Source organism: Typha latifolia, chromosome 7 (assembly GCF_019914945.1).
Source record: "Typha latifolia isolate L0001 chromosome 7, TyphaL0001v2, whole genome shotgun sequence".
NCBI lineage: Eukaryota > Viridiplantae > Streptophyta > Magnoliopsida > Poales > Typhaceae > Typha > Typha latifolia.
In genome coordinates this window covers 12,605,002-12,632,891 of record NC_133092.1, presented here as the reverse complement: position 1 = coordinate 12,632,891, position 27,890 = coordinate 12,605,002, and the positions used below count along the sequence as shown (strand labels likewise).

General features: G+C 36.2%; 5 protein-coding genes across 11 annotated transcripts; 3 read left to right on the top strand and 2 right to left on the bottom strand.

The window, feature by feature from the left end:
* Positions 1–286: 286 nt before the first annotated feature.
* LOC140791636 (RHOMBOID-like protein 9, chloroplastic) lies at positions 287–5,583 on the top strand. Of its 2 annotated transcripts, XM_073142235.1 has the most exons (8): positions 308–435; positions 587–691; positions 805–1,433; positions 2,239–2,470; positions 3,612–3,777; positions 4,634–4,804; positions 4,966–5,120; positions 5,205–5,583. In XM_073142235.1, the coding sequence occupies exons 2-8, from the start codon at positions 654–656 to the stop codon at positions 5,440–5,442; spliced, it is 1,629 nt and encodes a 542-aa protein (XP_072998336.1). In that variant the 5' UTR covers positions 308–435; positions 587–653; the 3' UTR covers positions 5,443–5,583. The 2 variants fall into 2 exon arrangements, with proteins under 2 accessions (XP_072998337.1, XP_072998336.1); XM_073142236.1 differs by lacking the exon at positions 587–691 and having other exon boundaries at positions 287–435.
* Positions 5,584–5,821: 238 nt separating this feature from the next.
* On the bottom strand, positions 5,822–8,131 carry LOC140791845 (GTPase activating protein 1-like). Its single transcript, XM_073142528.1, has 3 exons — positions 7,758–8,131; positions 7,066–7,161; positions 5,822–6,338 (listed from the first exon to the last, which is right to left on the bottom strand). Exons 1-3 carry the CDS (start codon positions 7,869–7,871, stop codon positions 6,048–6,050), a joined length of 501 nt encoding a protein of 166 aa, XP_072998629.1. The 5' UTR covers positions 7,872–8,131; the 3' UTR covers positions 5,822–6,047.
* A 276-nt stretch (positions 8,132–8,407) lies between these two features.
* LOC140791844 (protein PTST, chloroplastic) lies at positions 8,408–16,937 on the top strand. 5 transcript variants are annotated; one of them, XM_073142525.1, is made up of 10 exons: positions 8,455–8,583; positions 9,358–9,396; positions 9,562–9,698; positions 10,042–10,357; positions 11,390–11,479; positions 12,716–12,784; positions 14,752–14,857; positions 15,706–15,794; positions 16,421–16,533; positions 16,612–16,937. In XM_073142525.1, the coding sequence occupies exons 4-10, from the start codon at positions 10,103–10,105 to the stop codon at positions 16,712–16,714; spliced, it is 825 nt and encodes a 274-aa protein (XP_072998626.1). In that variant the 5' UTR covers positions 8,455–8,583; positions 9,358–9,396; positions 9,562–9,698; positions 10,042–10,102; the 3' UTR covers positions 16,715–16,937. The 5 variants fall into 5 exon arrangements, with proteins under 5 accessions (XP_072998624.1, XP_072998626.1, XP_072998628.1 ...); XM_073142526.1 differs by lacking the exon at positions 8,455–8,583 and adding an exon at positions 8,586–9,119; XM_073142523.1 differs by lacking the exon at positions 9,562–9,698 and having other exon boundaries at positions 8,408–8,583.
* Positions 16,938–17,684: 747 nt separating this feature from the next.
* Positions 17,685–21,716, bottom strand: LOC140791642 (eukaryotic translation initiation factor 2 subunit alpha homolog). Its single transcript, XM_073142249.1, has 6 exons — positions 21,006–21,716; positions 20,182–20,268; positions 19,958–20,104; positions 19,649–19,753; positions 18,796–18,894; positions 17,685–18,044 (listed from the first exon to the last, which is right to left on the bottom strand). Exons 1-6 carry the CDS (start codon positions 21,432–21,434, stop codon positions 17,889–17,891), a joined length of 1,023 nt encoding a protein of 340 aa, XP_072998350.1. The 5' UTR covers positions 21,435–21,716; the 3' UTR covers positions 17,685–17,888.
* Positions 21,717–22,527: 811 nt separating this feature from the next.
* LOC140792470 (peroxisome biogenesis protein 2) lies at positions 22,528–27,660 on the top strand. 2 transcript variants are annotated; one of them, XR_012109759.1, is made up of 9 exons: positions 22,531–22,709; positions 22,798–22,911; positions 23,010–23,166; positions 24,187–24,323; positions 24,410–24,510; positions 25,108–25,225; positions 25,416–25,582; positions 26,910–27,239; positions 27,389–27,660. XR_012109759.1 is itself a non-coding variant. In XM_073143495.1 (8 exons), exons 1-8 carry the CDS (start codon positions 22,581–22,583, stop codon positions 27,013–27,015), a joined length of 1,029 nt encoding a protein of 342 aa, XP_072999596.1. In that variant the 5' UTR covers positions 22,528–22,580; the 3' UTR covers positions 27,016–27,311. The 2 variants fall into 2 exon arrangements, 1 of the variants encoding a protein (XP_072999596.1); XM_073143495.1 differs by lacking the exon at positions 27,389–27,660 and having other exon boundaries at positions 22,528–22,709; positions 26,910–27,311.
* Positions 27,661–27,890: the final 230 nt, after the last annotated feature.

Sequence of the window (27,890 nt, the reverse complement as noted above, 5' to 3'; positions counted from 1 at the left end):
TTTATATAATAAAGCACACATCATTCCTTTAAGAAATACACACAAACACTTATTTATATTATTTTGAAAAAAATAACTTTTATATGCAAATGCCCCCTTTTTCGTAATAAAACCTAAATTCTGGTGGAGGTAATTCGAGGGGGAGGTGAACCCCACGAGTATCAACGTGGGGACATGGGATTGGGCATTTGGATCGGATTATGGATAAGAGATGGCACCAACTGGATTCGTTAGTCGCTTTCGCTCCCTTCTCCTTGTCGGCGTCTCCTCTTCACTAGCGGGTTTATGCCATCTTAAACCCCAGCCTTGCAAATATTTGTGGACTTGAAACGAGTGGTGGAAGCTACTAATTTGTGCTCCATTATTTCCTCATGGTCTCATCAATATGTGATGCCTACTCCTAATATTTCCGCTGCTATTCCTCCTCCTGAAAGGGTAAGCAAAGTAGAATCTTGTAACTTTTCTAGTTCCTTTCAGTTTGGTATCTTGGGTGCTGATAACTTTGCCCAATCTTGTTTTATATTATGCGATTATTATTATTTTTCTTCTTATTTTTCATATTTTTGAAATTGTGTTCTTGAGTCAGGATATAAATGGAGACTCGTTAAGATAAACCACTGACCAACTTTTCATATGTTTTTGTAACTAATGGCATGGTCCATGAATTTAGGGAGGAATATGATGCAAGGAGGTATAGATTACATGCAGATTATTGTCTATTTCTTTTGCCACAGTATAGCTTTAGAATCATGCAAACTTTAAGGTCAATGTTGTATGATATTGTCATTCATATTTGTCTTTCAGATACTTAATGGCTTCAATTCCTACGTGGGCAACTTCATCCTGTAAAGATCAGGTTCCTCCTACTGTGAAAGCAACTAGACAGAAGGAAAAAGGCACAACAGACAATATTGGCACCTCTTGTAGGGCGTATGGATACATTCGACCTTCTCGAACCGATAAAAGTTGCAGAAGGTGGAATGCGACCGTTTGTGGTTCTGAGTTACACCATGAAGCAAAACAAGGCTACAAGCTTGATGCTTTTTGCATGGTTCACCACAGGACTTTGCCATGTCAACGTTCTGTAGAGGTACCTGTCTGTGAGGTCTATAATGCAGAGAGCAATGACAGGTTAAGCTCTACAAGTGTACGTCAAAGAGATTGGCCTTGTTATAATTCACCTCCATCTGGAGGAGGAAATGTTGAGAAACAATTGAAAGCTCTGGATTCTTATTTTACTAAGCTGCAGCTAGACTCAGATTACCAACTTTGTTCGCGCATATCTGAAAGTGGATCTAAAACTGTCCCTACCAAGTTGGAAGATAAATTAGATCCTTCACTTTTTGGAAGTAACATTGAAGCAAATGATCCAATCAATAATTACAAGTCAAAGGCCAGATTGGATTCATTGGATGATTACTTTGACAAACTAAGTATTGTTACTCACTTTTGAATTTGATAAGTCTTATATTTATATACCAATTATTAAGAAAAAAGATCTTCAGAGCTTTTCTTCCTGCCGTGCTATAGTATCAAACAAAAAGTACTAATTGTGTTTGTTTTGTTTGTTATCACCATTGATACCTTTAGCTTGCAAATGTCATTCCTTATGAATTCTGTGTAGATTGTTTTACCCTATTGTCTTCACTGCATGATCCCGTAACATTTTCATGTATATAATTTGTATTGGTAGGATATTTTTGAGTATAGACTATAGAGATCGAGTTATATAGAACTTACTATGGAGTTTTTCTCAGAACTCAAGTATGGATTGTAGTCATGTTCCTTTGACATCATGATACTAGATTCTAAACCCTATCCTGGCATATTGTGATAGTTTTTCTGAAAGCTATAAAACAGACATAAGTTATACAAAGTGTCTCAACCTGCCAACCTATTCATTCCATTTAGGAAAGTTTATGTATTTAATTTCTCTTCTCGGCATATATATATTCTTCTATCCATTATTACTTATTTGGCTTGATTTCTGCCAACAATGTATATGCTATCATATATGGTTCATAACTATTAACATTTTAACATCTAGCCTGGCGATGATTGTTCATGTCAAGGCTTGACTTCTGGTGCTAATGGATTTTATTGATCCTTTTGGCAAACATGTTGCCACTTCTGTTACTCAAATAATTTGTTATATTTGTGATTGACCAATGTTTTGTCACTGCTCTGGTTATTTTCATAAAGATGACTGACTTGTAGCACTTCTTTACAATTGCATAGATGTTAAAAGTAGCACTTCATCAACTAGGAATGAAGAAGCAGCTGAGGAAAAGCCAACGGGAATTGCATACTCTGCTACTGAAGAATATAATGAAAAGAAAGATGTGATAGCAAAAGAAAAGAGTTATGCCAATTTAGAGAATATGATAAATAAAAATGAAACGATGCTTCTTGATGAAAAGAATATAGAAGACCAACAAATAGATGATGGAGCTTCTGGTTTCTATTTGATGTAAGTGTTCTACAGTTTTACTTTATCTTTATTCCTACGTATTACTAGATTCATTTCAAAATTCAATGGATACTTGAAACTTGAAAGTAATATGGTCGAATCTGTGATTCAGAAAAAGGACTCTTGTATATAATAAGAATTATTGTGCCAGTAGCATGGGGCATGTCGACCTTAGCTCGGCATGGTATGTATCATTGGCATGTGCCATGCCAACTTCTCTTCAGGAGGATAGATGGGGTAATTCAGGCCAACTTCGTGTTGTTGACACACTAAATATTTTTGAGTGACACGTCGAAAAATAATCATTAAACTTTCTAGGGCCTTAAAATAGGTTTTAGGGGCTCAATTAAAATCCTTCAATATTATATATTAGTATAACATATGTAATTAGATTTAGTCTCATGATTTTTCCTAAATTTTCTCAGATTTCTTTGTTCGGGCAGCCCCTGCAAACTTCAGGAATATCTTTTTTATTATTTACATCTTATGCCGCAACAAACTCAATTACTAATTTACCTTTAATATCTAACCAATCAACCTATATTATATCAAATCAAAGGTATTCGTTGTAATTTTAAAAAAAACAAAACACAATTTTCTCATTATTTTGTTTACTTTATATTAAAAATAATTATTAAACCCTTATTCTAGAATACAAATGAACATAAGAATAGTTATTCCTGGAATAAAGACCTCATTTTAGAAATAATTAAGAGGAATACCTATTCTAGAATTGACCGTATTCCTAAAGTAAATGATGCCCTAGGAAAAACCAAAATTTCTCTTTGATTTATAAAATTTGAAAAATAATTTATATAGATCAAACATCAAAATGCAAAGAGGTATTAAAAAGGATGAAAGAGACCTCAAATTAGTTTTTCTTTAAAGTAAAATATATTTAATTCTCATGGCACACATCGATGTCTAGCCATAAAAAAGTTTCAAGATACTCCCCCTATCGGTACCAATAATTCATTGGCACGATACATATTGACCCGTGTCGACCGGCTCAGCAATCCATGAAATATAATAATAATATATTATGTGTTGTCTATACTTTTCTTGTATGGTCTGATTTTTGTTTTCACTTTGTATATATATATTTTTAATTGATTAACTCATGCTTCCTCCCTAATTGCAGAAACTTATTGGCTGCTATAAATATCGCAGTTTTCTTATTTGAGATAGCAAGTCCAATTAGGAATTCTGATATAGAGAATCTGACACTGCCATTGTTCTATGGTGCCAAAATAAATAAGTTGATCCTTCTTGGGGAATGGTGGAGGTTATTAACGCCAATGTTTCTGGTATTGCTTAATAATTTGAGACTATGCATGAATTATCGTATTCTTGATTTGATTCTCTTCAGTAAATTGAAGGCTGCATCATGCCAATAGCATCGTTAAAGAATTATCTGACTTTTTGTTTGTAGGCATCTAATTCCATGAGGATTGTAGGGCATAAATAGAATTTTCTGACTCATGATTAATTAGCTGCATACATCAGGTGCAGGCAAAATAAGATGCAGCTAGTTAATCATGAGTCAGAATTAAGGTGCTTCCAAGATACAGTTAGAATTTTGTCTCACAGATTTTGTGTTAATTTATTAAGACTAAGGAATATTAAGAGAGTCTCATTTTCTGCATGAAGCCCATTTTCGAGATGGAGTTAGAAACCATCAATACTCAACGTCTTGATGATCTGGTCTAAGCACTGATGCCGTTCATCTGCATCTCCAAATCATGTCATCTGGTTATCTTATATGGAAAGCAGTTTTGAACTTTTATTGCGAAGTTCTAGATGAAATTTGAAATGTTTTAAGTTTAAAGCTGGAATACAATATACTTCTAGCTATCCATTTTGAGAAAAAATATCTTGCCACAACAGTAATTGTCATTTGGACTATGTGCTGTTAAAAGATTTGAGTTTATTGCATTGGTAATCTAGGTAGTCCTTGATAGCAGCGGCCACTACTGGTACATAGTTAATGTGATCTTACTAGTACCAGCTAACTACATATTGTTGGGAGAAGGTTCAACATGATGGTGGTGATGATTTAACTTAATGCATCCTCAATTTCTTGATTTGCAATTTCATTCATCTGTCTTGTTACTAGTGTCATGAAGGTTGCACAATATCCTTAGCAGATATGTTCTTTTGCAGCACTCAGGATTCCTACATGTTGCTCTTAGCTGTTGGATGTTGATTTCATTTGGGCCTCAAGTATCGAGAGGATATGGTCAATTGACCTTTTTCCTTATTTATTTACTTGGAGGAGTTTGTGGCAATCTTACAAGCTTTATTCACACTCCAGAGCTAACTGTTTGTGGGACAGTAAGTTAAAACCTGGCTTTCTCTTGCATCTTCATTTTACTAATAGCCATCTGGAACTTTTTGCTTGTCGCTTGAGATTGGCTTTTGTGAGATTAATCTTTTCTCAAACTTTTGTGTTATGGCCTCGTTCTTGTCCATATAACCTTCTCATTCTATAACAGGGTCCAGATTTTGCTCTTATGGGAGCTTGGCTTGCCTACCAAATTCAGAATAAGCAAGTTTCAGCAAAAGATGTCTCAGAAAGCATGTTCCAAAAGGCTGTGATTGCCACTGCTTTGAGCTTCATGTTGAGTTACTTTGGAAGAATAGATGATTGGTACATAATAATATTTGATGAGAGTTTTCATACATCAGATTATCAGAAAGAATTAGAATTATGATGATTTTATTCTTATGGCAGGACTCATCTCGGAGCCACCATTTCAGGCCTTGCGTTTGGATATATCGCATGTCCCAGTCTTGAACTGGATGATACATCTTCAAAGAATGGACAGAAGCAGGGCATCGCTCTCGTCCAGCGACAAGCTGATCCTCGCAAATCTTTGGCTATTTTTACCCTATGCATACTTCTGCTGACATCCTTAGTGCTTGTTTATGGAACACAGCTTCAGATGTTTGATCTGGATAGCTTTCTCTGAGAGTAAGTGAGTGTGTATATATGTTTGATATATTTTTGTGTATATATGTTTGATATATTTTGTTTTATTGTGGATAATGGCCAGCAAGTTGAGCCTAGCATGCCTTAATGAGCCTAAATCAAAGTCCTGTGGTTGTGTGAATTTCTCATGTGCTTAGGTGGTGAGTGTGAGCAGACCGAGATAAATTTTGTCAATGATTGATGATATAATTCCTTTAGCCAATCTACATGGAGGTAACCTGTTAAAAACAAAATCTTGCTGAGAGATCAACACTAAACTTCGTTTGAAAATTTCTTTTGCAAAACAGAGAAAGGTGTGATCAAACACAATTTCCATATTAAAACTTCATCCTTTTTGCAAGCAACTAGGAACAACAAGATAACAGAAAGGGCCCTTTATAAGATACCTTATGCTATATATATATATAGGCTAATAACACATGAATTGCAGTCTGAAGATACATCTGCATCACTGTTTGAGCACTTATACATTCTTTAGAATACACACCGCATGCAATATGTTAGAGATATTGCAAACAAAGATGAAGGGCATCTTGACATTTCAAGACTTAAATTTCCATTGTTAGAAAGTTCCATATTCATAGTTCACAAGCTTTTTGCACCAGGAATGCTCACCCATCGCAACTGTAATTCAACTTCACCGGACTCTACGTTTCTCAGTCTGAGAGCGAGGTCTTGAACAACATTCCCTTCGGACCAGTATATGAAACTCTCTTCAGCTAAGCAATTTTGCCTGCTTGGTGTCACCTTCTTTATGATGACGCCATTTGGAAGGCCTTCCAAGTGCATCTTTATAGCCTCCACAAATGGTCGAATGTCGAACTCTGCGTTGCCCATGCGATCATCAGGAGTGAAAGTGTCCTTGTCAAAAACTTCCTGAAAGTTTACACTACATTAGCGAAATATGATTATTTCTTCCAGTAATTATATCAAACTAACCATTATAGACTATCTCATATTTACGATTGATATTAATCAATGCAAGCCTGATCTTTTGGGTTAGGCACAAAATTAATTTCAATTCAATCTTGAATAGAACTCGACTCGATTACACCCATATTCATATTTCACCACTCAGGGCCTCAGCGGCTTCACATCACAAAGAAGCCAGAAGTTGCATCATGTCCTTATAATAAAGCTTACAAAGCCATATATGCCAAGTCTTCAGCTATATCTAGGAATAAGTAAAGCCAGCATCCTCAAATTCATAAGGGTGGTCAATTTTGTGTTACGAGGAAAGTTGTCTGATTATGGAACTGGTGTCAGATCTTCATGCTTACAGTTATCTGCAACTAATCAGTACCCAACTCGACTTCACAAATATAAAGTTGATATAATTGAGGAGCGAACATTGATCCAGACAGCACCTACATACTGAAATATCCTTGAAGTTCTTGTAGAAATCTAATGGAGTGGACAGAGGTCTTGGCTGCTAAAGACCCATAAAAGGCCCAACCAAGTGATACCTAATGGTATGAATAGAGTAATATGTTCCATGTAAAATAGCCCATCCTTCTCTTTATCAAGGTTAATGATCAAAACAAACAAATTATCCTCCCATCATCTAGAATAATAAGCAGCAGAATTAGTAAGGGACACATACAAGCTTAATCGGGAGCGAAGGATCTTCAACAGAAAGAGTTAACTCTTCATTCCACACTGGATTGATGTTTCTATTAATTACTCGAGTCTTCAACTTCTGCAGAAAAAAAGATATCAAAGTTTGAGAGATTTCTAACATAAGAAAAGAAAATTCGCATTATGGCAGTCAGAAATTCATATAATGTGGACTACTAGGAGATCATCAACAGTGAAAAATTCTTCATAAGAGAATTTATTCAGACTATGACAAATTACTTTTCAGATCATATAGAACCCCAAGGAAAGGCATCTAACAAACGTATTCACACTCTCCAACACAAGAAGATCCTAAAGAGCAAAACTTAAAAGCAAAGCAACTTCGAGGGTAGCTTTGAAGTAACACATAACTTAGCTTAACGGAACACATTTGTACATAAAATTAAGATCAAGAACATCCATCTATGACAATGTGACCAGAAACTTGGAAAGGGGAAGTTGATAACCTACAATTTTAGCTCAGATGGTAAATTCTAACTACAGGATATGTTTCCAGGCCTAACCTTAAACTTTCAACCCACATCTATCTCAAGATTTCTGCTAGTATAAGTTGGGTATCTGCTAAATAGCATCATACTACCACAATGGCTACAGAATTGGGAAAGAAGAAAAAAAAAAGAGAGAAAAAGGTTTAAAATTTTTTTAAAAAAAAGCAACCTGTTTTCCCATCTTGAGGATAACATAGGGGTCACTGCTCTTCAAGTCTCTGACAGCCAGGTTGATTCCTCTCACCACCTTCACCTTCAGAAGCCCAAGCAACTTCTCCACCATTGCTGCCTTCCTCTTCCTCTTCTTCTCTCTTTCTCAATATCTATTCTTCCTTTTTCTGAAGGCCCAAGTCAAGCTATACCAAACTCTATCTCTGTCATCTGTTCCTTTTCTCTCAGGAGATGAAAGAGCCCCCTTTGTACTATCACTCTGATGCCTTGGTCTTTTTTAGGTAGTCATTATGTCCATGAGTTATAGACGCATAGTATGGTCCAGTTAGATATCTAAGAGGACACAGACAACGAGGAAAAAAAAGACACCACAAGACGCGTAGAGGAGAAGAAGAGTTAAAAAGGAAGAAACGAGGGAGGGTGCAAACGGGCTGAACGGGTCGGATCTGAGTCAGGCTCGGGCCGGGCCGGGCCGGGCTGGGCTCGGTTTTACTCGGGGATGGCCGGGCCGGGCTGGGCTCGGTTTTACTAGGGGATGGCCGGGCTACGGCCCTAGTTCTTTTAGAAAGGTCAAGATGGACACTTGTACTTGTTTCTACACGTGTACGAAAAAGAGTAGACCGGAAAGGGATCGATCGGCCCACTCCTGAGTCCTGACCGCACAAACCGGAAGCTGCTTCTCACCTCCAAAACCCAAGTAGATATTCCAATCATTCTCTCTCTCTCTCTCGAACTCTCTCGAACTCTCTCGAATAAACTATCACAGTGATCTGCTGTGCTAGATGACACAATAGCTCCCGCTTCTCGCGTAAGCTTAAGTAAAGGTAAGAAAATCTCAATTTCCTGATGCGAGTTCTCTCACTTACAAGCTTAGCTTCTTTAGGCATGCATTAATTTGCTGGAAATGCCGATGCCCTCGATATGCTTGTGGAAATGCCGATTAGATAGACGTTGCACGTTTTTCGTATCACATGAATTGTTGTCAGAGAAGCGAGGACGAGTAGTTTTAGTGGGTTGTGGAAATGTCATATGATTGAAGTAATTTAAGAGAAAGAAGGTTCTTTTTTTTTATTTTACAGGGAACCCTCTAGAGATATGGAGTTAGTGGACTGCTGCCTACTGCGGAACTGCTGCTATATCTTTTGATTTTAAGTTGAATAATAAAGAATTTCTTGATATAATTACTGGATTCAAATTACATATTGTTTTGTGGCTTAGGTCTGGATAAAGTGGGTTAGAAAATTACTTTATGTCTTTAGGTCTTTTGTATATCACCCACAGCTATTGCGTGGTGTAACTGTAGATGATGAATTTTGGAAATGGAACATTGCCACAATCATAGGCCGTGAGACTTTAATTGGTAAATTCTTGTCACACGTAGCATGTGCTTCTCTTTCCTTTTCAATCCCTTTTATCTTTAGAAAGTTGTTGGCCTTTATTGGAATTAGTCATCATTGTAAATTTCCTTGACTTCGTTATGAATTAATTTTGTCTCTATGTACCTTTTCTTCATAATGTGATCAAACTGTTACCCTGGTAAGTATCTTATCATAGTGAAATTAACTTTCGCTGCTATTTTGATTCTGTTGTTGGTGCAGCAAATCTACTATGGAGTGCTTAAAGACTGGAGCGATAAGGTGAACTTCTTTAAACTGGCGAAGAATCCTCTACAAATCAATATCTCCCTCCATGTTTTTTTCCTTTGATGTAGACCATAAAACTTGAGGTTCATGCATATCACCGCATACATTATCATCTTATTGCGGAGATTTTCTCTTCTATTTCAATTCTTTTGGCACAAGGCCAGCTGCAGTCCCTCATGTCTACATTGAATAGAGCATTGATGGTGATAGCAAGTGGTTCTTTTGCAAACAAAAACTGAAAAAGAAGGAGCTGACTTGCAAATAGATAAAGATATGTAGGTTTTCTGCAATATTATGTAAGTGGCAATATACAAAACACTCTAACTGGTTCTTTATTTTTTGTGAGAGTTCTTCAATGATATATTTAAATTATATTATAAAATTGAAGTAATATTTTCAGTATTTTCATTGTGAGAAACCTGCTAACAGAGTACTTCCATAAGTTCTGCCTTTTGTACTGCATAGACTTCTGGAAATGTTTTTTTTTAATTTATTAATGTTTTTGAGTATTTATTTTTAAATGTGTTGTTTTAACTTTTAATCATCAAATTGCACATTTATCCTTCTAATTAATCATATTAGGATCTAACACTGTTACGTTGCTTTACCGTGACACGATACGATCATTTGCCATTCAAGCAAGCTGCCATGGGAACACAGTTGCGATATTTCAAGTTATTTGTCAGCTAATAGACTAGGGATGGTGCCGAGAAGGTTAGATTGTGTGCACGATGCTTCTGCAAAATCCAGGCGACACTTTCAATTTGCTAGTGTGATCAATCCCTTGCACTCACCTTTTCCGAGATGTTCATCTTGGAGAGCCTTTGCTGCAAGTATTAGCTTGGAGGAAGAACCTTCATCGTCATCAAAAGAAGAGCAGTTGGATGATGATGGTGAACTTGTTTCCGTTGATGCATCTGGAAATCTCCTTTCACGGCGATTGACCTCTGATGAGGTAATACTTTTTTACCACAAGAATTGTCTTCAGATTTTTCCAGTTATTGTATATGATCCATGAGCATAAATGGACATTAGTTGGTTGAACTAATAATGGCTTTTATGGTTTTACCCCTTCTAATTCTTTTATTGTGATCTATGGTTTTATGCCATATCTGGTTTCTCTAAAGTCTATGGAGAGAAATTGATAAAATAAAATCATGTGAATTATTTATCTCTAAATTGGATTCAGTGTGTAAGTTAACACCATAAAGTTTACCCCAATGAAGATAAGAACATAGCTCTCTCCAACAAAGATCACAACCTTGATCAGCTAGCATAGAGTTGGAATGATACCCCAAGTTTAGAATAAGCATCTATAGTATGCTAAAGCTAACTGCATGCATTTTAGAAGACTGTTGAAGGAAGCAAGGATGAGCTACAAAGATACTGCCTTCACAAGCTGGCAGGTAATCTTCAAGAAGAATACTGTTTAGTCTTTAGATCCACTTCAGAATTTTCTCACAAGCTTCCTCTTGCATCTTCTTCTTAAGAGCTATTTTTAATACTTTCTTTAAGATTGTCTCAACCCCATGTTATGAACCGGCCATCACCTGCTCATGTTTGTTTCCCTTGCTGGACCCCATGCCTTTGGTTCTCAAGAATCTAGTTTCTGGTGATATGATGCATCATTTTGTTCTGAAAGGAAGAACAACGGTACTCTAAACCTTACATAGTTAGTATCAAGTGATATGGAATCTCTGTTTCCCACGGCTCATGTAAGCCTTAGCTAATGGTCTTCCTAGAAGTTGGAATGTTGGATGGTTTCTCCAACGTCAGAAAATGATCAAAGGGAATGTAGGACTGATAGTATTTATAGAGACTCATTGAGAGCTAATTTAAAGGTATATCTACTGCCACAGGATGAACTATCATATTCTCCTGTAATTGGGCTTAAAATAATGCCTTGTAAGGACTGGGCCTCTGGCTTGTCATTAGTCAACTCAAAGTTATGTTGACTTTTCTTTACTTTTTCTGTTTCTTTGTATAGCTGAAGTCACTACTGGCTGACTCCGAAAGAAGTAAGCTTATAAGGAAGCTCAGCGAAGCTAATTCATATAACAGGTTCCTCAAGCGACAGGTATTAATGAAGTAATTGTTCATTTCCTGTTCAATATATTACATAATATGGATGCCAGATTTAAGCATGTGTGGATGCATATTTCCTTGAGTACAATCAAGCATAGTTAATTTGACACATGATCAACTTATCTATTTTGTTGCACTTAGTTTAGGAGAATTGACAACTCCTGAACATCTACTTTACTAATAAATGTGTGTGATATTCATTTTCCTATTGTACTGCTATATTCATGACAATAGGATGTCTGTGATATGCTTCGTAGATGCTAAACAAAGTGCATATATGCAACTGTCCCTGTTTCTGATGGAGAACTTTCTTCATAAAAAATTAGGAATATGAAAGATTTGTAGTTACATTTAAATCAGAATGGCTTCAATTACCCTAAGGCATAGTCCTAAGACTTTAAGCTTATTTGTACCATTTATCACGATCAAATTTCTGAGAACATATAAAATACCTACAAGAAAGAATCTAAGTGTCTTGATGTCTTCTCTACCTAGAAAAATTCACCAAAGAATGTGATGTGCTCATGGAAGAAGTGTCTCCCAGATTGTGCTTTTTAATTGGGGTAACTCTGATTAACAAACCTTGTGTCTTGCTTAACTATGTGAAGAGATAGATGACACGGGAACTAGGGGCACCATATTTCAAAATGTTTTTACGGGAAAAATAAAACTCTTCTATCTTTTTACTAGAAAACAATAATTCTGCAATATTCAATCTAGAGATCCATATGTATCAAATTTTCAAGAGTTCCATTTTCCATCAAATTTCTGAAACTATATTCTGGTTATATGAAGTGCTTCCATAATGTTCTATCTGTGAAAATTACCTTTTGACTCCCCTTCATTACCTTCTGTATCAGTTATATCTTGAACACTTGCTGATCCTCCTCACTTTGAGAGAAGTTGTTTGACTTTCAGTTGTTTCATCCTTTGACCCACCACAAAATGCAAGTAGGCCAACCAGAAAAACAGTAGTTGTTTGATTTCAATCAGCTAACTCAAAGTGGTGCTTGCACTCAAGTAGCTGGCAGTTTTCTGATGTTCCTGTGAACAAACCTGCCTAGCAGACTAGTTAAAACGTCTGATCTGCAGGGTAATTTTAGAATTAAAACCAGAAAAAGGGTGATTTTTTTTTTGTAAACTTACAATCTGCATGGCACTTTAACATGTTTCCTGTTTATCATCTGCATCAGTAATTACTTATTAACTTTAATTTCCTATACTGCAGTTACAAATAAAAGATGATACACTAGCCAAGTTCAAAAGTGAACTTGCTGTCTTGGAGCTCGAGCTTCAGGTTAGCAATTCTGTAGCTTTACATTGTCCTCAACTATGCAAACTCGGCATGCTGCTTCTAGAATTCCCACAAGTAGTCCTTATGATTTGTACAACTCAAATGGATCATGTAAAATAATTAGTATAGTACATTAGTCCATTTTGCAACATCACTCGTGCAGGATTTCATCCAGAGCTGAAACTCTAATTCACCTGTTGGTGTAAAACTCTGAAGCTTCCGTAGGATAGGAGTACCTATCCTGGAAGCAAATGAGTTGGAAGATTTCCTACAAGGCTGCCACATAAATTTTCCTCCTAGGAATAATGAAGTTCCAAACCACTATAATAAAAGCAAAATCAACTTAAGGATACAATTTCAATGAAGGATTGCTGTGTCATCAATAATGTGGCCTATATCACCATGGCACATGCTTTATCCCTACAATGCACATGCCATGACACATAAAAGTTAGAGCTTGCTAAGGCTTGGAGGCATGCCTTGTAGGGGCATAAGTGAATCAGGTTCAGTCAATAATGTACAATGTTTAGATTCATATCCACTTGATTTTGTAGGATTCAGATTCTAATTGAATTTTAAATGGATAGGAGTCCATTTATTCTGGGATTATGTTGGACTCAAATCGGATTCATAATCGGATAATAGACTGGATTCTTTCTCACAAATAACTAGTACACCATGAAATAAACAAAATACAAGAATATTATTCCAAAGCAACAAGTCACAGCTTTTGGTACTAAATTATGATAGTTTAATAGCTAAACATTAGAGCACAATATTTCAATTATCTCACCCAAAATGACATAAGCTTAACATATTAAGCTAACATAATAGTAATATGAAGATTATTTTTTTAGAGACTTGAGAATACTCATACTATAGGAATCAGAGTAATCTAAGGCTTCTATTTACATAATTTAAGTATTAGACTATATATATCCATTGTCTATGAACTCATATAAAACAAAAATAAAAAACTAAATATCCATCAGAGCTCCGATGAATATTCACTCCTCGATCAGATCTGAATTTGAATCTGAATCCGAATCCAAATCCGGCCGGATTCAAAATTACCTAATACCGAATCCGATCCATTATTATATTGATAATAAATTAAGATCTATATCCGAATTAGTTAGATTCGGAAGGGATTACACCTCTAATTTGGATATACACTTCAAATTCTCAGTTGTCTTGGTTCAAAATAGATCTGAATTTGATGAAGGCAATATTACCTATTATCATGGAGGACTTATTTTGGTTTGACAGAGGTCGTACTGAACTGGTAAAAACTTGCGTCCTTCCAGAACTCTGAATTAAGAAAAAATATTTTAGATAATGATAATCCTACATTATAAGGAAGCTATTACATGCCATAATAGGAACTTCTGTTCTTTGCTTCTCAGTGCGAAAATAAAATGATAGATAGGTGCACTGAAGGAATTCTAATATTTCATTCCAAGGAAAATTAAGGGAGTGCCACTTGAAAGTAACTCTGTTTTGAGTAGGAAGACTGATGCAAATTTGAGGAGGCTACAGCAAAAAATTCAATATTTTGAGGAAAAGAGCGCAAAGACGTCTTATGCCATGGTAGTAATAAAAGATCCAACTTTACATTTCTAGTATTGACCTTATGGGCCAGCGGTGAAGTAGGTATTGCAAGCAATCATAGGTTTGTCTTAAGTGGATTATGGATAAGTAGTCTTGTATGAATGGAGTACATAGTTTTGTACATAGTACATACTGGATTCGGAGTCATAAATTTAACCTAAGTGGAGTATGGAAAAATAGTCAGATGCAAAGGAATCTCGGCCATGTTATTTGTTAGGCATACATTTTGATTCCAGCAAAATGCAGACCATGATATTAGGAGATGCAAGTCAACAAAAAAATAAAAAAAAAAGAGTTTTAACTATTAGTTACATTGTTTTTCTCTATGAATAGCTCATGACTTAACACTTTGTTAACAGGCTTTGGTTGGGCTAGCAGAAGAGGTAGCTAATTCTGGCATCCAACTTGGTTCGAGAAAGATCAATGGAAAGTATATACAGTCTCATCTTTACTCCAGACTAGAAGGTAGTACTCCTTCATTGCTTATATACATTGGAATTGCAGTTCCTAATTATGAATGTGCAATAATAGTTATGACGTTGAATTGTTGCACATTCAAGACAGACAGCTAATTCTTCACACTGTGGACTTTCTTCTTAGGGTTAACTTTTATGTGTAATACTCAACTTTAATCAAAAGAGGATCTATAAGTCTAACATATAATACTCATTAATTAAGAACAAAAGAATATGAAAATGAGTTGTTAGAGTCTTAGAGGCATCAGCAACATTATGTTTCTTCCTTTTCTTTTAATCTTAGCTAATATCAAGCCTTAAAAGGAAGTTCTTGGAGATTTTTATAATTATAATACTACTTTCATGCATCTTCTAGGAAAAGTGTGTTAACAGAGTTTTATGAATCTTTTCCCTTTCTGAGAGAAGAAAATTTATCATCTACATTCGAGAAATTTCCTGAAGCCTTCTCTCAGTCATCTCCTTTTGTGTGGAAACAGAGTAACATTCATGCTTTTAAAAAATAACATGGATTTTGGGAGTTGGATACTTCGGTTGGCCTGTGCTCGGGTTTTCCTTGGCTGGATGGCCAGAGTTGAGCATACTTTTGTGGGCTTGATACAGGTCTACGCCACAGTTTTAGTATGAACCCTGCCTAGGTTGGTCACAACTCACAATCCAACTCAAGACCAGGCCACTGACAACATGAGAATGGTGGTTCACTTGGGGCTAAGTTTGAGTAACACAATATTAATAAGTACTTAAAACTTATCTATGAATGAGTTAATTCTTTTTTGTCATTAATTCTGAGCGATTTTGCTTTATTATTTTCTGACAAAAACTTAATTGTCCAATCCATAGCTGTCCTCGAAAAAGTACAGGAACAAATAAAGGACGCTGACTCTTTAAAGTTCCACGAGATTACAGTATGCTGGGTTGGCATGGCTGAGGTAACTGTCCTGTTTGTTGATGCATCACTTTACATTGAAAATATTCTTGATCACTGACCAGCTGATTTCCATTTTTTACATTCGGTAGGATATCCTTTTACTTATTGGTTCATGATTCTCTTTATTTGTAAACTTATTTGCTACTTGTGTATTTGATCTCAATCATACTCTGCTTTTGAAAAAATTTCAGGTAAAGATTACCAAGTGATGTCCAAAATTCTAATTCATGATTTGTTGTGTACTTAAATTGCTATGCAGACGTGTCCTTGCAAATTTTCTGGTGGTTTTTTTTTGTCACCTTAAATTCTTGCGAGCTTTTCCATTACAGAAATTTGCATGCTTTCTACATCTAGTAGAATTTTTCTCTCTTTTTTTATGGTTCAAATATTAAATATTGTCATTGAGCTATTGCAATTATTATTATAGGAGACGAAAAGGTTGTGTTCTATAACCTTATATAAAGTGCAAATTCTATCTTTTTACCTGCCACTCACTAAATGCAAAATGTGAATTCCTAATTGAACTCCAGACAAATGGATGATTCAGTGTCATGGATGAAAAGACAAGTTTAGGTTTTTCTTTTATTTTATTTTCTTCAGTCACATGTTTTTTTTTACAAATCTCAGAGTGTGCAAGTAATGGGGTCCTTCGACGGTTGGACCCAGGGAGAGGAGATGTCACCAGAGTATTCCGGTGACTATCCTAGATTCTCAGCCACACTGAAACTGAGACCTGGAAGGTATGTTATGCTCAACAGCTCCTATTCGTCATGTTTAGAATGACACTTAACACATTTTATCTTCTCTTCAAAACTAAGGTATGAGATCAAGTTCATGGTTGATGGTGACTGGCAGTTATCACCAGAATTTCCTACTATCGGTGATGGTATGCTGAAAAACAATCTATTAGTTGTAGAATAGGTTCCCTAGTGTGTTTTGCAGTCATCTATCATGTAAAGCACGCTTGCTTGGATTTGGAGCATTTCAAGCCTTTCTTTTCTTTTCTTTTCTTTTCTTTTCACTTTTATTGTGCTTGTTCTTTTTCGTTTTCTTCTTTTGACGATATAGACTTGTGCCGTCTACTTCTGTGTGTTTTCTCTCGACATCTTGTTGTACCTAATATAAGTGATATATGTCTTCAAAAGAGATACCTAATGATGTCTACGTTCCCTTTTTGCCTTGGCTGGCAGTAGCATAGAACGTTGTTATTTTTTTATTTTTAAATCGTTAATCTCAGCTTCTGGCCAATGGGATGACACCAATTAAGTTGCCATTGTTCTCTCACAGGAAAAGAAGAAAAGAAAAGAAAATCTTATAACCGGTTCTGTTTTACTGCTTCTCTTTTCAGACATATTAAGTGCAATTTAATCATTTTACAAACCGAGAATGTCAAGGGGGTTAAGGGTAGATATCAGGATTTCTCCCTCTAGTTCGTTGAACATCCTGTTAACCAGGTGGGCTTGAACGAGGACAAGTCGATGCGATTATAATGAGCCAATGGGCAGAGTATTTTCAAAAATTGGGTAGTTGTGTTGCCCTACAGATTTTGCTATGGAAACCTGTTGGTCATCTAATGAGATTGAACCGTCACAGGTAGGAAGATGAAAACGTGGAATTTCTTTTAGGTAATCAGATAGTCAATCTAAAAGACGTTGACAATTAGTTCCTTTACCAGGCAAAATATCTTAGCAGCACAAATGATATAATTTATGAAAATAAATACGAACCGAGATTTAGATTAACACAGCTGAAACCCACCGAAACGTTTTATTCACTCAAATTTTGCTGAAAGAACTTTGGTAATGAAAATCAAGCTGAGATCCAACAGGAATATATTAGCTTCTAGGTTTCAGGTAATGAAAATTACTAGTACTTAGAGGGGAAAGCATCATTATTAAGGCATCCACATGAATTAAAAGAACAAACTTTTCCAGTTTTGATAGATAAGCATCAGTAAAAAAAATATCAAGGAAAGGCAGCGGTTCACCATCTTGAATACCTAAGTTGACACTATTACAAGCACTGAGTTTTACCTGGTGCTATACAACTAATCTCAGATAGGAAGATGTTCAAAATCAACCAATTAGTTAATATTCTAGTCAGCCCTTCCAACAACAGGATTCTCGACATCAATTTCTCCCATTCCTGTATCTTCCTCCTCTTCACTGTCTTCATCTCCATCGACCTCCTCATTAGTCGACTGCAACTTCTCCAAATGCTCTGCAAATAGCTTATCATCTCGTTCACTCACCTATGGGAAACATCAAGCCAAACGGTTGAATAAACTGCACGCAGAAACACTTACTATATAGGAAGAAACAGAGATGGTTCACATCTTAAAAGGTGCATTCTATGCGTTCCAGATTGAAAAGGAATACAGGTTTCCTGAGTCAATTGGGTTTTTACTGAAATCAAATTGGAAAGTGTAATTGGTTCTGCTATATGGAAACAATGAGATTTTGTTAAGTAAACAGCATGTGATGCTCAATTTTATGACAGTGGTGTTGAATGATGCTAATATTAACAAAACAATTTCAATAATGGCAAAATTGATAAAACTAGAACAAACTAAGACAAGGTAAGTTAACTTTGTCAATCAACTTTTATTAGTGCAACATAACAAAAGATATAATAACTAAATAAAGAGACAACATGTAAGATCTGATTTACTTGTATCTTATCATGCATTGCCATCAATTTTGGTTAGTTGCACATTTACCCTCTGAAAGTCAAAATTGCACACTTCCCCATCTTAGATATGATATCAACCTATATAAGGGCTTCAATGCAATTTTCATAGTTTTATGCAGGCATATATTTAAGCTTTTTGCTTTGGTATCTGAGTGACTTCTGTGAGTTTTCATTTTTTTTACTTTGCTCTGAGCAAACATAGAAATAAGCATTTCTTGAATCATACATTTTGAAAAGATATCTTCACAAATGAAATTGTAGAATAGAACTAGAAAGAAACGAACTCAATCTAAATAGTAAATAAAACTTACAGCTCTCGGCGCTTCTTTTACTATGAGTTTTCCCTTATGCCGGGTTATCTCTTCAGTGCAAGCCTTGATTGCATTACCAAGAACCAATATCCCTTTGTCCTGTCCAGTGATGAGAGCATGAATAAACATAGAGGAACGGGAAGAACACAATAACTACAATCTTAGCGCAGTCCATGCTCCCGTTACAAGCAGCAAATATAATTGCATAAATTTAGCAGACATGGTCATGCATCAAACCCATATAATTAATTTTAGCAGAAACCTGCCTACTTAGAAACCTCACAGAAAACAGAAGCACTGAAATCAGATACTTAATCTACATCAATTTCCAGTAATTCACTTTTATCTCTATATTGCTGAAAAAAGTTCAATCAAATTCCACATCAAACTCTGTACTAAGAACTCATGATCTCCTCCCCACTTAAATTTCTCAAAAAGTTTAACTACTAGTAGTAGTATTACACTATTATGGCATCACACTCAAAAGTACTTTTAAGGACTAATCTGTGACTAGGAGCCAAATTTAAGGGGCTCCCTCAGAATATATCAGGAACTGGAAACAAATAAATTTGCCATTCTTCCTGATTCATTTGGAAGGAAAAGACCAATTTTATGGAGTTGTCCTTACGAATCCTTGTGCTGGACATAATGAGATACTCCCTAACTAACAACAATCTATTAATTTCTTCCAATAAAATGTTCCTAAAGAATCTCTCTACATAAACAGATTCAGAACGAGCCAATGAGTCAATCTTATTAATTTCTTCCAATAAAATGTTCCTAAAGAATCTCTCTACATAAACAAATTCAGAACGAGCCAATGAGTCAAAAAGTTTATTCACTTCTCACCGACCTTGTCGAGAGTCTGTGTATACAGGACATAAAGGGGAGGAGCAACAAGCTTGATCTTCACAGGGCAGTCATCAAATCCTGCAGCTTCTGCTGTCCTCATAGCTTCCTGAAAAGCAATCAGTCAGACATTATCCCCTCATCAAAAAGTGTTTAACCCCTCATCAAAAGCACCTATCTAACTCATGGCAAACATTCTTAAACATCGAAGTGTAGAAAATTAGACAAAACATAAAAATTTGGTTAGAGAAGCACTCATAAATTATGGCATGACATGAAAAGGAATAACCAGAAAGAAGTCGGTCATTGCTACCTTGATGTGGAGAACCCCATCAAAGTGAAAGCATTTCATCTCAATACCAGCACGTATCTTCAGCGCCTGTGGTGTCATCCTTCTCCTGATATTCTTAACCAATGCATCCTTAACCTCTGATGACAGTGCCTGCACCATCTTATTCACCTGCATTGCCAATAAGTTATGCATAAAAGAAGAAAACCAGGAACAAGAGCAGTAAGTTATAGCATATCCAGCACCACCTCTTGTCCATCAGGCCCAACTTCCTTCACTTCCCGGGTAAGTGAATCAAGAACTGAATCAGGATCTGCCACAATCAACTTGAACGCCTACATAAACATGACAAATTACATCTTATTGAAATTTAACTAATCACCAATTACAAGAATTCAAGAGAGAAAAAGAGAAACAAAATAAAATAGAGGTTTTCGTATAACCCTCTAAAATCCTTGCTTTTGTGTATGTTTCTCTGAATCTGATATTTATATTTATACGCCTCTGGATCCTTTATGTGTTTATTAGTACCCTCACCAAACTTGATATTTGTATAAGTCTCTTATTTACATATATACCTATCAAGTAAATAATGTTTAGTTGTTGGTTCTAGAAAATCAACATATAATTAAAGATTTTTAAATGTATACATGCAGATTGGAACAAGGTTTTTCACCAGTATACACGCAAATATCAAATAGAGATGACGTATATGTAAAATAGATGGTGGAAACCCCAACATTGCAAAAGAAAAAAAAAATCCACCTTTTACACTCATAACTCATTAAGTAACGTCCCCATAATATATATTATTTTCACAAAAAGATCCTTCATGTGGGGTTCTTCTTCTTTTAAAGGTGGGTTACAGGGGAGCGCAGCGCCGCATTTTACTCAAAAGAAAAAGAAAAGTACTAAGAAGTAGTCTTCTGCAAATATACTTGAAAATGAAGGTAGCATTCTGCAAAGATGTCAAAAGGAGGGTTTTCTTTGCAAGAAGACTCTTTAACATTTAGTGTTTTATGCAAAACAAGAGCCCAAAAAATTATTCACGGAAGAGGAATCGAAGAAGGACCTCATAGGCATGGCCATATCTCCGATAGAGAGGCCAACCAACGTGAACATAGAGGTCCTCGAGATCGAGGTCGAGCGTCTCCGCCACGTGGCGGAAGATGGAGTGGACGAGTTTGCTCTTGCTGTACCGCTCCTCGCAGGTGACCGCGTCCTCCTCGGTGACCCGGCGCTTCGATAGGTCGACGTAGCCCTTGTCGGGCACGACGCGGACGACCACGGCGGGCTCGATGCGCCCGACTTTGATGAGGGCGGAGATGGATCGGATCCGACGGCGAGAGAGCTCGGAGAAGAGGATCATGCCCTCGATGTGGCCGTACTCGAGGAGGGAGACGTACGCTGCCGTGTCGGCGATGTTCTTCACCTGGATCATCACGGCCGTGTCGACCTCGGGGTACTTGGACTCGTACATGCGACAATCTAGGTTCGCCATTGTTGGATTCTTGAGGGATTAGGGTTAGGGTTTTCGGTGGGGTTCGAGGAGGGAGGGAGGAGGAGGGAGGAGGAGGAGAAAAGCACAACTCTTGTTGGAGCCGAAGGCGGGGATCCGGCAATGGGCCCCACATTAAGTAGAAAGCCCATGTCGGATTCGGATCGGGTCACCGTAAGACCCGGATCCATTTACAATCTGATATCATTTGGGTTTTTTAGCATATAAACCCCTCTAAATTCTTTATTCGCGTGTGTATCCCTCCAGTGATATAATAAAGTTCTTCTCCCCTTCCTGTTATGTAAACATATTTTCTCTAATCTAATCAATTTATTATGTCGTTTACTAACTTTATATGTAAATATATAAGAAATTAAGAATGCAGTGGAAATTTGGTAATTTAAAAATATAAATCTAAGATTGCAGCTAATCATTTCCTTTTAACCACTAAGGTACATGACAGCAAGTAAGTCATTTATTATTCGGTTATGCTCCGGTGGCGAGGCTCGCCATAAAATATAAATAAAGAAATGTTACCCAACTCATCGTGCTAACAAATGATCGTACCAATTAACTACAGTCAGGTCAGGCAATGCAGAGGATCTTCTCTCCACCTTGGCTCAGCTCAAGTTTACTCTTGTAGTTAGTGAGTTTGAAAATACCAACCAAATTCTATTACATCCCTATGATAAAAAAAAAGAAGAAAAAACTCTAAATAATTATTATGGAAGAAAATTATTTGGTGACATATTTTAATTCAATAATTTGGCACTGTGGGATTAATTTGAAGAAGCAGTTCGGCAGCGCAATGACTATAATAGCTCAACAGTGTTTAGTTCAGAGTAATAGTTGGACATATAATTTAAAATTTTAACTAGGCGGATTAATATATTAGCTAAAATTTAATTGGGCGTAAGTGCCTTTATATTGGGGGACAATAAAAAAAAAAAAAGATGAGTTTGAAAATTCCAACAATTGGCTCCATTAAGCGAGCCGCCGAGCCGTAGGATGGAGCTCAGCCTATATGGTAGCTCTGAGCCGAGCCGAGCTGACCTTAAGCTTAAATATCTTGAAGTTCTAATAAAAAGCTCCCATTGTGACTCTTTTTCTCGCTTTGTCTTCTTTGTGCGACTTGGAACCGCACGTTCCATGGACAAAGAAACCCTAGCTCCCTCCTCATCCTCTTCCTCGGGATTCGATCCCCCTTCCGGAGACGCTTGGATCGCCGAGTTCCACAGATTGTACCCTCGATGGAAGTCCTTGCAAGAATCTTCTCAGGTTGCTATCTGTTTTCATCTATTTTCTCGATTTTTAAGTCAGCCGGGTCCAATTGGCTTGAGCTGTATAAATTCTTGTTGCTCGATAGGTTTCTATTCCGATTTCGATATCTAGAGTCAACCAATTCGATGCGGCGAGGTTGGACGTGGAGATGTCGGCCATGTTGAAAGAACAGTTGGTCAAAGTCTTCTCTTTGATGAAGGTACTTTCAAATTTTTTAGTATTGGGAGTTTAGTTCTTGGTTCTGATGTTCTTTGCGGTAGTAATCACTGTGTTTGTGATCCTCTTGTTTGGGGTTAGCCAGGATTCTTGTTTCAATATGAGCCGGAGCTTGATGCTTTCCTTGAGTTTCTTATATGGAGGTTCTCGATTTGGGTGGATAAGCCAACTCCAGGGAATGCGTTGATGAATTTGAGGTATAGAGATGAACGTGCAGTGCCCGCTGGAGGAAAAGAAGGTATTCATCCTTGCCCATGGTAGTTAACTTGATTTTTCCTGTTATAGTATATTAATGCTTTAGCTTTTGATTGGATGAGGGATTTGTTGGTTATTGCTTGGAAATGCTTTTGGATTCGTGCATGGGAACATCCAAAATTTATCTTCATGTTAATAATTAAGCCTATGGTTGCTGAAGAGCGTATGGCCGTTTACTTGGGACTTATTTTTATTTATTGAAAGGAAGTGTATGGTATGGTTGAATGTTGTAAGTAAGATATGGTGGCTGTGGTTGCTGAATCGTGCTAGCATAGTGCCCAAACTGCTGGCTATTGCAGTGTCATTAACAGTCGTCTGTATCATTTTTTATTGGTAACTCGCTGAGTGTTTTGTGTTGGAATGTGATGTAGGAGGCGATCTTTAATTTGAGATCTCATTTCAAGTCAAGCACAACCGTGCTTGACTCAAAAGTATATCAACCTAGCTTGATCTTTTGGCTGAAATTTAGCATCATACAAAGATTGATTTGGCATGGCTTGGTCATCTGGCTGGATCACATGACTAGATGCAGAAACCACACGTTGATTCTGTGTATTAACTGTACATATGGATTTGGTATTACTGATGATCGGAAAGTCAGTTTCTATGTAACAAGTCTAAATATATCTGAGTAGCATGTAGGTGCTGTAGGTAGATTTCGTGTTGCTTGCTTTTTGATATGATAATTTAATAAACTAATTTGTACTTGAACTGCCCATGAAAATCTATATACTTGATGGAATGGATTACATCACCAACTAAATGTAGTGCTGTTTTTATTGCACCTTCAATTTTTTGATTTATCATCAATTAAACAATAAAAAGAGAGGGTGACAAATACAGGACTTAATAGTCTGACAATGTTCACGTGTATTTCCGTTGACAAGGATACTAATATGTCCACCTAATGATAGTTGCCTATGGTTACTGTTATTTATGTCTCCTTTTTATGGCTCAAATAGTCAAATCTTCAAAATAACTATCTTATGTCATGTTTCTTCAGTTAGAACAGGACTGGAAGGTCCTGGGCTTTCGGCTTCTCAAAAGATATGGTATTGCCTAAGCACTGTAGGTGGCCAATATATCTGGTCCCGTCTACAGTCATTCTCTGCTTTTCGTCGATGGGGTGATTCTGAACGGGTAATTTTTCGCCCCTATCTTTCAAGCTTATTATGAATATCAGTGCACTAATAATTTAGTGTAACTTATATTCTCTTGTGACATAGAGATCATTGGCACGTCGAGCTTGGATCTTGATACAACGTATGGAGGGATTATACAAGGCCTGCTCTTTCTGTAACCTGTTGCTATTTCTTTATAGTGGGAGGTATACTTCTTCATAATTTAATATTTCTTATTTCAATTTTCTTTCTCAATGACCACATTGTAAAATTCTAGTAAAATAATGTGTTGGTCAACTCAGCCTAGCAGTTATAGACTTTAAAATATCAACAAATAAAAAATTTTGTTTCCAGTACATCCCAACTCAGCTTAACATGTTGATTTTTAAATATTAACAAAATTTATTACTGGTTTTAGCTGTTTTAGGCTTTCTTTTGGTCTAAGTTTTCTAACCCAAAATCAACAATAAGCAGCTAACTGCATCTAGTTGAGGCCAGCTATCTCAATACATTTAATATAACAGAAAAGGCTAAGAATCAATATAAATTCCAAAGGTACTGAAAGCAAAATAAATAATAAAGTCTATAAGTAATAAATGGTGAATAGAAGAGGATGTTTGGTTTGATGTTATATTTTCATGAACCACAATAGTGTTGTGATAAAGTGTTGATCTTTGCTCAATTTTAGCTCAAATTCTGGAAAAGCAGATCTACTGATTCATGTGTGATATTTAAGGTCTTGCAGCAGTTAGTACATTTTTTGGTTCTGACTTTTGCACAAATGTGATGTATGATATATACAGATATAGAAGTATTATTGAAAGGGCTTTGCGAGCAAGGCTTGTTTATGGAAGTCCTAATATGAATAGAGCTGTCAGCTTTGAGTACATGAATCGCCAGTTGGTGTGGAATGAATTTTCGGTATTACTTATCTCTTGAACTCTAGCAAATAATTGATATTATTTCAAAGATTTATTAGGATAAACTTTAGCTTTTGTTTCTTGATTATGAAAAGTCACTCTCTTGCTTTAGGTTTCAAAAATCTCATACCAACATTATTTCAAGATTTATTATGTTATGATGTAATAATAAAATTATTATTGTTATACAGGAAATGTTGCTTTTGCTTCTTCCTCTTTTAAACTCATCCTCTGTCAAGAAATTTCTTCTCCCATTCTCTAAGGATAAATCCCTTGGCTCTTCCAATGATGAAGCAGAGTGCCCCATATGTCATTCAACTCCTAGCATTCCCTTTACAGCTATTCCTTGTCAACACAGGTACTTGTACTTCTCATCTGTATAGGTTAATGTTATTTGTTGTGAATGAATCAATTCAGTTTGTAGATGTCTGATGGTTTTACTTCTATGACTATTATGTCTAATAAACTAAATGAGTTTAGATTGTCCAATCATTATTTGGTGAATTGCCTGCAATAAAATGAAATCCATATTTTTAAGTGATCTATCTAAATGGTTAACAAATACAATCATGTGATGACAATTATTCTTTGCATCAATGCATTCTCATTCTTAAATAATTGCTCAGTCTGGGCTTAACTTCGAGCATTTGATAAAGTGTGATATTACAATGCTGAAGATGATTTAAATGAGCTGGATTGCAAATGGACCCTCTTTACATGTATGAGCCCTGAGCCCTTCCACTAGGATGCCCTCCATGAAAGGCACATTGAAGTGTGAACTCTGATGTTATGATATTAAATACTATCTTTGGCAAGCCATCTTATCTATGATAAAGATTTGCTACAGCATGTTTTGTAGAGGCCAAAACGAACCCTTAGTTGAAGCGTTGGATTATCTCTTATCATTTGAGATGCCCAAATATAAGTCAATTTTATTTAGGAGCTGTCTGTTTACTATCTCTACATGTACATGCATCTGATTAACATAGGCATGGGAATCTATTCTCTCTCTAGTTGCAAATATAAATCAGAAACAAACAGATGTAATTTGTAACATAGTACATCTGTCAGTCATCAACTAGGCGTGTCATATTGGCTCGTCAGCTTGCGAGCCACTCAAGATCGGCTCAGCTTGAGATTGACTTAAGTCAAGCTTGGCTCAAATTAGCTTGATATGAATGTCTGTTTAATAATATACATAGATGTGTTGTCATGCAGTTAGTTATTGTGCTTCAAGGTAAAATCAGGTGAGGCGGGTTAAAGTCATGGTTTTTGTAATGTTAAAACAGTAAAAGCGATTAATGTTTTAAATTGGCTGAGTGGCATTTAGTCCCCCGCACCAAGAAATATAGAAATAGAAATTTTTATATGTATAGCCTCTCAAAAAGTCAATGTGTAAATGATATGATTATGAAGCAAATATTAAAGAAAGTTTTTGAAACCGAGCTAGTTGGAGCCGAGTTCAAGCTTGGCTTCAATCAATTTCAAGCCGAGCCGAGCTAGGCTCAGCGTACTTGAGATTGGCTCGCTTACACCCGTAGTCATCATGTTTAGTAAGGTTCCTTTCTAAGTAACCCAAAGAGAAGATTAGTAATATCTCTGATTCTTTTGTACTCCATTATCCTTCTGGGACATAATATTTCTTATTGTCAACGTATGGAGCCTAATATAGTTTCTGATTACAGGTACTGCTATTACTGTCTCCGAACTCGCTGCGCAGCAACTAGCTCATATAGATGTGCACGTTGTAATGAAACTGTTGTTGCCATTCGACGACAAGGATCAACTTAGGTTTTTTGTTAGATTGACATTATCATTATTAGTGCCGGTGGGTGGTTCATCACAAAGCTTTTCGCTCATGGCGATGAAGATGCTGTTACCGCTGGACCACAAGAAAATCACTGGGCAATCTGAATTTACTTTGCTGTAGGGTGAAGGGATTGCAGAAGCACTTGGCACGCATGATAAAATGCATAAAGTGGCACTACATTCATTATTTTTGAGGAACCTCACAAGTAAGCTAAAAATAATGTATCTAATAATTCTCATCTATTCATATGTAGCTCCTGTCTGCTTCTTTTGTTTGATTGATTAGTATGCAGTTATTGCGTAGCACCCCATTTTGCAAAGTTTATTTTCTTCAAACTTCTTATTGGAGGAATAGGAGGAGCTGCCTGCGCTTTTGATGAGAGCTAATCGCTTTTTGGAGACTCACCGACTTCTCCTTTACGAAGTAAGGACTATGAGTCTACGACAGTGCCGGAGCTTTTTGCAAGAAAAGACATCTATGCTTTGATTTTGTAAAAGAAGGCTGCTCTTATTTCTTTTTGCAACTCCAATCATTTTAATTTATTAGAAAGGTTTTTTTTTTAACCTAATAATTTTAAAATATTATAATTGCCATCATATTCTATATAATATTTCAATTGCTACTAAGACCTTTTAATTCTTGCAGAATTGTGAGAAACGCCATATTCATAGAATATTTCAAATAAATTGTTGTTAAAGCTAACAAATATATATAAACGACTTAAATATTTTTTGTTTCTTGAAATTTAGAGAGTGATATACTTATAAGCGATTTATGTCTTGCATGAAAAATAGATATGTTTCCTTGTATTATAATATCGGATAAAGTATTAGATAACTTATGGAACTGTTTATAA